At 30.9% G+C, this 10,396-nt stretch overlaps 1 protein-coding gene across 5 annotated transcripts in view; it reads right to left on the bottom strand.

Annotated features, from left to right (window-relative positions):
- Nucleotides 1-10,396, bottom strand: part of LOC106686360 (uncharacterized) — a 553,455-nt gene that overhangs the window by 28,035 nt on the left and 515,024 nt on the right. For all 5 annotated transcript variants that reach the window (XM_067053697.1, XM_067053696.1, XM_067053694.1 and 2 more), the window contains one exon: nucleotides 8,846-8,896. In XM_067053697.1, the coding sequence (XP_066909798.1) occupies nucleotides 8,846-8,896 (51 nt within the window). The remainder of the gene's footprint in view (nucleotides 1-8,845; nucleotides 8,897-10,396) is intronic.

The raw sequence follows: 10,396 nt of genomic DNA, 5'->3' as shown, positions 1-10,396 counted from the left end.
TACTCTAGAGGTGCACATCTTTTGCCATTTTGCTGGAGCCTTGTTGCATAGGTGTATATACAAAAGTTATGATAAGACTAGACGCACTGTTAGCCCTCTCTCATGTAATAAGCCATGTAAATAAACATGTAGAGTGTATATAAGAGGAATTAAATGTATACATGTAAATAAAATAAAATGGGTCAATGTGAAAATGAATAAAACCAGACTATAGCCCAGGGTTAAGTAGCTGGACAAAGTGGAGGAAACTTTGAAAACGATTTGCATCAAAAGATGGCGGATGCTTGCCAACGAATAAAGATCTTGACTATTTTACTTATTTATTAGACTATTTTAAATTAAGCGGTCCCATGCCCATGAAAATTGCTACAATTATAAGGGGACAAAAACAAAAATTTGCCTGCAATTGTGACTGAATTTCCCAACTTCAGTCAACCGAAGGTCTGGATAGTACTTTGTGGAATTTGCCTTTTTCTCAGTAATTTTTTGGAAAACTGGCCTCTAAAATAGCGTTTTTAAAAGCATTTCACCACAGTTTGAAGTAATTTCCCAACTTTTAGCGAATTCAAATTATTGAAAGAGGGGATTGGCGATATCCCCCATAACGACGTCCATCCCATGTCCACTTTATAGAAAACACGGATAATCGTCGGAAATAACTCCGGATTGAAGGTTTTGAAGTAGAGGGTTTAGCAATTAAAATAACTAAATTAAATGATTATCTTCTCAAAAATGTTAAGAGATATAATCGACTAAAGTAAAAAAAAAGAGTTTTTAACAAATAGGATGAATTAGTAAAACGTAACGTCAGGCTGCATAATGGATTACGTACTAGACCCGAGTTATGAATATCGTGTTCCCAAGAAGGCTATTTCAAAACGAGAGGATTTTATTTTTCTTTCGATTTCTCATCGCTAATGACAAATGTTCCCGCCTACGGCTCGACAGATAGTCAGGCATCGTGCCCAGATTTCGCCGGACGTTCTCAATGCACGTTCAGTCTGCTGCTCCACTTTTTAGAAGAGTAGCTATATTTGGTTCGACTTTAATATTATTACTTGAACCAGAGAGAAAAGAGTTGGTTTTCTTTTTATAAAGTAGTCGGAAGCTCTTAGATCAAGTTGTGATCAGTCTTTAACCAAGTTGGGGCACTTTTTAAAAATATAGTCGCAATAGACTATGATGAGGCCCTTCAAGTTATCTCCTGGACAACTTTGAGTTATTAACAATATACTAGTTAAAATCATTAGTTTATTCACTATTTGAAAACTAAAAAACATTAAAAAAAAATAAATAAACATTTACAATAGTTAGTTTTACAGCTTTTTTGGTGTTGGTAAAGGCAAGAGTTACTTTTTAAAAGTAATTTTATTTAAGTCCATTAGTTTCTACTAATAGCAGTGATAAAGTGCTATTTTCTTGGTTCGTTACAATTTATGGATAACGCTGGGAAGAAGGATCCAAGAGGTATAGATGTTATTGGTCATGGTAACTACTGAAGGAAATTTGTTTTTCTTACTTAATGAACAATTCTGCAACTGTAAAAACTAGTAGCTAATTAACTTGTGACTGGCTATTTTATTGGTTGAAAAAATAGACAATGTTGATCATTGCTTGAACTATTGATAAATATCCATCTTGGTTCACAAGGCCTCTCGTGGAGGCCCCTCACTCCAGATATTAAAGTAGATTTAATAGAAAATATCGAGCATCTCAATCCACAGATAAATATTTTATTTACACCTTCAAGTGCTCATGGTAGAAAAAAGTTGTACTCAATTTGAATTATGCTTTCTTCATATAATTCATTTTAATAATTCATGATTATTTTCTATTTTAGAGAGATAAAAAAAAATAAAAATAAAACAGAAATTGTGTGTAATATCGCTTACGGTTCATAAACTCGCTTTTTCGTATGTTCCATGATGAAAACTGATTTAAAATTGCTCATTCCTTTCATAGAATCATTTAGCCATGAAACAACTTTTATGCAGATCGGAATAGATTGATGTGATTGTTCCACATGAGCTGTCACGCGGCATGACACAGGGACAGGTAGGGGTGCGCCCAACAAAATAATATATAGGAAGGGCGTGAAGACTACTTCCGGTAGGATTATGCGACCCAACGTGGTTCTCATTAACTTGATTCTTTATTTAGTCATTGAGGCTGATTTATGACTTTCTTCCTGAATTCAAAACCCTTTACAAACGATAAATGCGACATGCACAGCACTAAAAAGTTAAACCACACTGAAATCGGCAGTATAGTGCATTATAAGGTGAGATTAATTAATTTACATTATCTACCATACAAAAGCAAAAGTGAAGAGAGGAGGTGAACATTCTTAGAGGATAATTATATCTGTGGTTTACAGAGTGAATGTGATTTGTGACTACTTGATACTAACTTGCAGACGATCTGAAGAGTATATCATTTTATGTATATATATATAACACTATACTCTAAACATGTTTTATGTAAATGTTTTCGTATGGTATGATTAAAAAACCCTTAACCCTAAGTTTCAGTGACAAATTAATCATGATCCTCATGTTTTGTAAACTATGGCTAAATAATACGGCATAGCAGTAAGTTATCAACGAATTGATGACTAAATTACCTAAGCATTTTGGTATTTTTCGTCCCATTTAGCAGATGAAGAAACACATTGCACATTGGAGATCTAGAATTCGACATGTTAACACAGTTGGAAGATGTCCTTGAACATTCAGAGAAATCGCACTTTGAAGATAAGACTTACTAACAGGACATATAAAAGTAAGATAATAACAGTTTTCTCTTTTGGCTTCTATAAGCACATCCATTTGGGAGAAAACACTACTCTAAAACCGCAGGTTTCTTTTCGTTCAGCACAAGATGATCTGCTGCCAAAACAAAACCTATAGCATTACGGCAGGTACTGTCTTTCAGAATAAATCGAAAACAGCTTATTTGGTAATAAACAAGAAGCAGGTTTATTCCAATACCTTGGCTATTAAGCAAAAATCTATGAGAGATTTCAAATTTGGATGGAATGCGGGTAATATATGAGCTTCATAATAATGGCACTGTTGTCAGAGGAAGTGCCTGTCATCGGTAACACGTATGCCATGCATATATGCTAAATACAACCGTGGTGCATAAATTGATCCTTGGGGCACACCGGCTTATCATTGGTGTAATTGATGAAATTTCCTAACCCCGAGGAGAGAAAATCTATCAGAGGGTATGGTTCAAGTATGAGAGTGCAGGAAGGAAGTATCGTTTAACTTTGAAGGGGAAGAACCAGGTGTCAGGTTCTATCAAATACCTCTACACCTTCCAAAAATACTCTAGAGGTGCACATCTTTTGCCATTTTGCTGTAGCCTTGTTGCATAGAATTGAGCATGGAACAAAAAACTGACTTTGATAGGTTTATGGATCTTCAGTCATGAAATGTCCAAAGAGTTGAGTGTAAAGTCATCGTATTCAATGTAAGAATGAGGAACAAAAACTGAATAAAGGTGCTTCAGACACAGCTTTACGAAGAAGCGTTGACATTTCCCTCCATGCCTTATCATTTATGTTTGCACGTGTGTGAATACATATTACTAAATTAGTCATAATATGATTACAACAAATATGAATTATCTTGATGAGAATATTATACCAGCCAATTAGTTGAATATGTTGTTTTAAAGCTGGTCTATTCAGACTCATACAATTGCCATGTTGTGAATTTCAATAATGTTAAATCATCGGGGCGATAATTGAAATAAATCAATAAATGACATAAACAAAACTGTTTCAGATATTGAAGGTCAATCTAATTAACCTTCTACAAAATATGGTTAGAAATTACTTTTGACACGATCGTGCTAAACCCAATACCCGAGATAATCTATTTTTGAAGAAAATATGATTTACGATAGACCCTTGAGTATCCAACCTCATGAGAAAAGATCATATTTCTCAATATAGGTTTTGCTACTAACGAGATTATTTGATGAAAATTTGTGCAGCGAAAAATAATTATTATTGTGTCTACAGTTTATTTACAACTATGCCTTTACAATAATTGGCGAAATTATGTCGAATGTTTTACAGTACGAAAAGGTAATTGGAGCCGTAATTTAATAAAATAATTAATAAACTTTTTTTTGTAAACTGGGACATTAGTTCAACAATTTAACAGTTAGGTATAACTGAATATTGATTGAATAAATTAAATAATTGAAGGTATAAAGTGTGAAACAAAAGTTTTATGAGACATTTTAGAAAAATTGTTATTTTGCTTTGAATAAAATAAAATGTTTATAAGATGTTTAATTTTAGAGAATGAGATATTTTTTATTTTTATTTATTTTATACCACATCGGCCTGGTGGGCCTTACGTGGTTTATCTAACCGTTACATTATATATTTTTTTTAACAGTAGATTTTGAAGAGGGGGGGGGGGGTAAAGTCTCATACAAAAGACACCCCCTGACTAACTACATACAATATTATAATTAAAAGAAAAAAAAGATAAAATAAATAGATAAGAATAATGCTTCTTAATAACAGAGAAAAGTAAAATTAATAACAAAAAATAATGATATTTGTATACTTAGCAAAACAAATAATTGCCCTCTAATGGTAAAATGAAACAAGTTACTTTGAAAAAGGGATGAGAGAAGAAAAAATAAATAAATATTAATAATAAGTAAACTAGAGGTAGTGTGACTAATGAATTAATAAATTTACTTCAGTCTTCGGGTGAGAATGAGATAGAAAAATCTATTGCTTATTACTTACAATCAGTATAAAAACTTATAATACTAAAATGGAATATTTAAATATGAAAAGTGGATAATTAAATAGTAAAAAACTCTGTAGAGGTTAAAATAACACAGATTCATGGAAATAAGGCTAAAATATGTGATTTGCTACTGAGGAAAAATAAGTCATTTGATAGTACTAACATTAACAAATAAAAATTAAAGGTTACTAAATTTATAATTAGTACCTTAATAACGGAATATAAAAATTATTGTTGCCTATAAAAAATAGAAATTATAATTCCCAGATTCAGAAAAATTATCAGTGTTCTTCTTTCTCGACAAAATAACAAACTTGCGCAGCGTTGCATAATCACATCAAACAAAGTTGACAACCTTCACAGCCGGTTCCGACAGTTTCTATAAACTTTAGTTTAAATTTCAACATATTGCAATACGTACTGGATTAACAAATTTCCATCCAGAGATATAAAAACATCTTCGTTCTTAAATGCTAGAAAATTAAATACAAACAGTATTTTACTCGCTGTATGCCAAAGAAAGGTAGTGTGTGTGTGTATATATGTATATACTTTTATATTATATCTGCGCAGCACCGGTTTAAAAAGTTTAAGACCACAAAAAATATAAGATACAATTTTGGAGTGCATTTAGGAATAAATAAAACAAAACTAAAATAAATGTTCAAATAAAATTTAAATAAAATGAAAGAAAATAAAGTAATAATATACATTTCGAAATCAATAAAATTTAAACTTAGTTCTATTACCTCTTAAATTGTTTGTTATAAATCAATTTAAAAATTTCTTCCATGAACAAAATTGATAAACCCAAATCCAAATTTTTGTATAGATATAGTCAAATCCAAAAATATGTGGATGAGGTGAAGAAGTATTTGAAGTTACATTTTCGCATAACAAAATTTATTTAAAATAGTATATTAAACAACCTAAGTTTCTTAAAGCTCTCGCATCATAAAAGGTTTTGGTTTAATTATTAATTCAATATTCGTAATGTTTGATCTACCTTTTTTTATTGACTTTACCGAAAAAATCTCAAAACTCGACGAAATTTTGACCGATTAAAAAAATATTTCTGATCTGAAATTCAAAGGGGATAGATTTCATGGTTTAGCCCATAAAGACCTAAATGTTCCTTATGTAACCGATCTAGCCCGAACCCGATATCATTCCTTCCATTATACTCCCCATTAACTCCCTAACCACCCAAACCCACTAGTTTCTAACCTTGCTTCCTCTTCCATTCCTGGAAATCCTCCGAGGCGCCTGAAAAGAAGATGGCCTCGTGGACTTATATTATAAAATGTTTTTAGAGTTCTACCAATGGGTAGTTTCTCTACATGCTGTATCATATCATTATGATCTTACTTCAAATTTTCTTGCAGTATTTTATATATAGTTGTAAATGTCAATAAATAAATACAAAATGGTTTAGCCCCTTGTACAGCGGTTTCCTAAGGTTTTTTGCTACAAACTCTTCTTGAACGAACAAAAATTCGCGGTACTCTTGTCCAGCTAAAAACAATTTGAAGAACAATTATCCTTAAAGTGGTTGAATATGTTGGAAAGAAGAAAAAACTAAATACTTATTTGCAAGTTTTATTTTGATTTTTTTGTTTTTAAATATTATCAGAAAGTTACATTCGCTTCCGACACTCCAGTTTGGATGGAGTGCAGTTTGGATCTTTTAATAATAAAATGAACCGACTAATTATTGTCATGATTTTTCTGCATAAATGGATATTATGGCGTTTTTGATGTGAAAGCGTCAATTCTCTATCTTCAAAATTGAATAATTAATAACCTCCTTAAGACAAAATTTTCATCTGACCTCGTTACGACATAACTTAAGCGATTTAAACGCTTTAAGGAGGAATCCCCACCTCCTTTTATCAATCCTTGTTACTGACAGTTGCTTTTAGTGAACAGTTGACAAAATCATAAACATTATCCCTAGCTGGGACGGTAATGAGTAGGCCATAAGGAGCTTTCCCAAGGCCTTCAGGACCACAGCCTACAGCAGATTAGATAGCCGTATCTTCCAGCACTCAGTCCAACCCCACAATCTTATCTCCTCTGTCCCTTTCCGATCTGTTATCGCTCCTATTGTACCATCTTGCAGTCAACTTCTTATTTTCCCTGAAGTTAAGTACAATCATATTTACAACGAACAGAAATATACGTCGTAGTGAGAATACAAGTCTGCATTTACCATTTCATACATAAATAAATAAATATTTTTATCCTTTTCTCCTTATAAGTAATTTATAACGTTTTCAAATATCAATGAATACTTAGGCCAAATCAGAACCAGGCCAAACTTAAATAAATAATTGACCGTATAATTTCAAATTATGAAGAAGATGGTCAGAGTTGCGGTAAAAATGGGAATAAAAATATGAAGTAAATGGTAAGGGTTGCGGTAAAAAAGGACAAAAGTAGTTTTTAACTATTTATTATACGACGTTTCGCCCAACTTTGTAGGGCTTCATCAGGGCTAAAAAGATACAAAAACAGCAAAGTAGATTTTGAAATATTAAAGTAATAAGATATAAAAAGGTAAATTAAGGTAGGGCAAATAATATGTAAAAAAAAATTTTTTACATCATATTTAAATAAATAAATAGTTAAAAACTATGTTTGTACCTTTTGACCGTAACCTTTAACATCTTCTTCATATTTTCAATTATACGATCAACGATTTATATATATAATAGTAACAGAAATAGTTGTAAACAATTTATGTTTCTCTTTTCACCGCAACACTGACCATCTTCTTCATAATTTTAAATAAAATAAGATTAAGATTAAAAAGTAGAAAACCTCAGGCTACTGTAATTTGTTTTAACTGCGTTTTCAGATCCATTCTCACTCCAACTAATGTGGTTTTTTTTTAGAATAACCTTTAATATTCTGTAGAAATAGTCACATGTACAGCTTCAAATAGAAGCAGAATAAGTTATTGTTGACTAAGGTTTTATTTTCTTCTATATATTATAGTATATATAGGATATAGTATTATTTGTCACCACCTAAACTATTGAAAAAATTTGTAAAAAACAGGCCTGTAATTCTCATGCTAAAATAAAATATAGAATAATTGATACTTTTACAGTTAATGGAAATTATAAATTTCTAAATTAATTAATGAAATCGATAACAAGGAGGAAAATTATTTCTATTATATTATTGGAAGATCCTAAGGACATAAGTTTCACAAAAAAACTTTAAATTACTGACCATTTGACCTTTCTCTAATTCAGGCATCATCATGACAGAAAAAGATAAGTCACATAAATGTAGACGACAGATGGCAGTTCCCACATCAAGAATTTAAAAAAAATAATAACCAAGAAAGATAAGTACATAACTTTAAGATTGTTAGTGTGCATATATAGATTTATTTTTTCTAAAGGAAAGTTTTTTAAATTATCATTGTAAAGCGTGGGTCTTGGCTTTTAAGAATTGTAACGTCTGCAATATAACACGTGCTCTATGCAATGCGCCTGTTCTATTTCTCTTACGCTCTTTTACCAAAAAGAATAAAGACATACGGTGATCCGAACAACTGAAGATTAGAACCATTATGAAAGTTAAATAAAAACGAATTTGATCAAGAGGATTAAAATATAATAAGACATATTTGAAGTAGTTGAACGATCGCTAATTAGCACTCAATAATTAATTTGCAAGATTTAAAAAAAAGATAAGTGATTAGTGAAAATATGTTAATAATAGATTTGCAACCACAATTAATTTACATAATATATATTTTGTCTGTTAATATGGTGAAGTGAAAAAACTTCCAATTAGAACATATTATTATTTTATATTTTGACCAACGTTTCAGGATTTACTCCATACTCTTGTACAATGTATCCTCATATTTGTCAATTATATCAATTCCTATTAATAAATATTGTCGTTTGTATGTATATATATATAATTAAAAAAAACATTTATTATCATAAAAATTCAGCAAATTAACAAATTAATATAATCAACTACCTAGATAAGAAAATCCAGAAATATATATACCTTTAACTATATAAACTATATACCTGTCATTCCAGCCGTCGGGGAAAGAGGATCCTTTTTTTCTTTGCTGTTTCCTGTAAAATTAAAAAAGTAACTGTTAGTAAATTCAAAATTAAATATCTTGTCAAAGTGTGCTTTTAAAATAGAAAATGTTGGCTGCAGTTAAAAATTATTTTAATGGAAACCGAAATTCACCAGAAAATATTTATTGTAATTGAACTATTCCAAAACGATTTGCAAGAGCACCAACCAAGTGCATTTTATAATTTTTAGTATTTTTTCAGAAAAAAAAAGTTATGGTTTCATAGGGATTTCTATATTATACTATGAGTACGCTATATTTCTTGAGCAAGGGTTCAGGCGGAAATCAACAGCTGTTCAAAGTATTAATAATTTTTAATAATAGCAATGAATAGGATGGCGTTTTAGGATAAGAGCTCTGGATCCTACTCCTTGTCCGGCTTTAAGTGCTTTAACTATACTATATCTTCAGACTAAAGTTTTAGCGATTTTTTTCGTAAATTAAGTACCGGTACGCAAGTTCATTTTGTCTAAGAGGTTCATCATTTCACATTTTGATCTTAGCCTCTATTGTCTGAGTCACTTTAACTTCTTGCTTTGTATATGCCAACTCTAAATCACGCTTCCATTCTGCTTAGAACACATTTTAAATTTCTTTTTGTTTTGGACACAGAAGCAAGAAACAGTATTAAATTTTCCATGAGTTATGCTTTTAGATTTCTATTTGAGAAATCAATACAAAATCTTCCAAGTTCAGCGAACTTGTTCGATGGGAAAACAAGCAACACCCTTCTGAAAAAAAACCTAAACAAAAGAACTCTTTCCTGTTTTCTATTCCCAAACCAAAAAAATTGCGTCATTTATTTTTCCTCTTGTCTGGAACCTAAATTCTATACTGAATTTTCAGTGATTATCAGACAAAATCATTGAATTCGGAATAAACTTGTGACTGACGGTTTGTAAAAGAAATTCAATTCTTATTCATTAAAATGAAAATTAATTGACATAATTAAGAGAGGTTTAGTTTATTCTTAATTTAAAACTCAAAATAGTTTTAGAGAAATTAGTTTTAGAATAAAAGTTGAGAGGAAAAAGGGATCAAAATATCCCTTTTTCCTCTCAACTTTTATTCTTTAAAATTTTTCCAACGTTTCGGCCCTCAGGCCATTCTCAAGGATACCACAGGGCAATTAGCCTGCAATTTTAAGGTTTAATAAAGAAATTACATCAATATTAGAGGTAGGTCCAACGAAATCAGTGTGTAGTTGAAGGAAATAATGTAATTGTTATATAAAAATTTTTTAAAAAAATTGTGGGTGGTATCCTTGAGAATGGCCTGTGAGAAGGGCCAAAACGTTGGAAAAATTTTAAAGAATAAAAGTTGAGAGGAAAAAAGGATCAAAATTGTTTTAAATTAAGAATAATTAAGAGGTTCTTTTCCTTTCTTTAGGAATTTCTACGGTCTTGAAAACAGTCTTGAATGAGTGGATGGAGTTCAACTCGTTTTTCGTAGAATAGTCTGTAAGTTTTGTTAATGGACGAATGTATTGTTG

This window comes from Halyomorpha halys, unplaced genomic scaffold, assembly GCF_000696795.3.
Source record: "Halyomorpha halys isolate HHAL.00 unplaced genomic scaffold, Hhal_1.1 Scaffold35.1, whole genome shotgun sequence".
Classification (NCBI taxonomy): domain Eukaryota; kingdom Metazoa; phylum Arthropoda; class Insecta; order Hemiptera; family Pentatomidae; genus Halyomorpha; species Halyomorpha halys.
The sequence above is the reverse complement of the archived record's forward strand: the minus strand, read 5'-3'. Positions and strand labels throughout refer to the sequence as shown.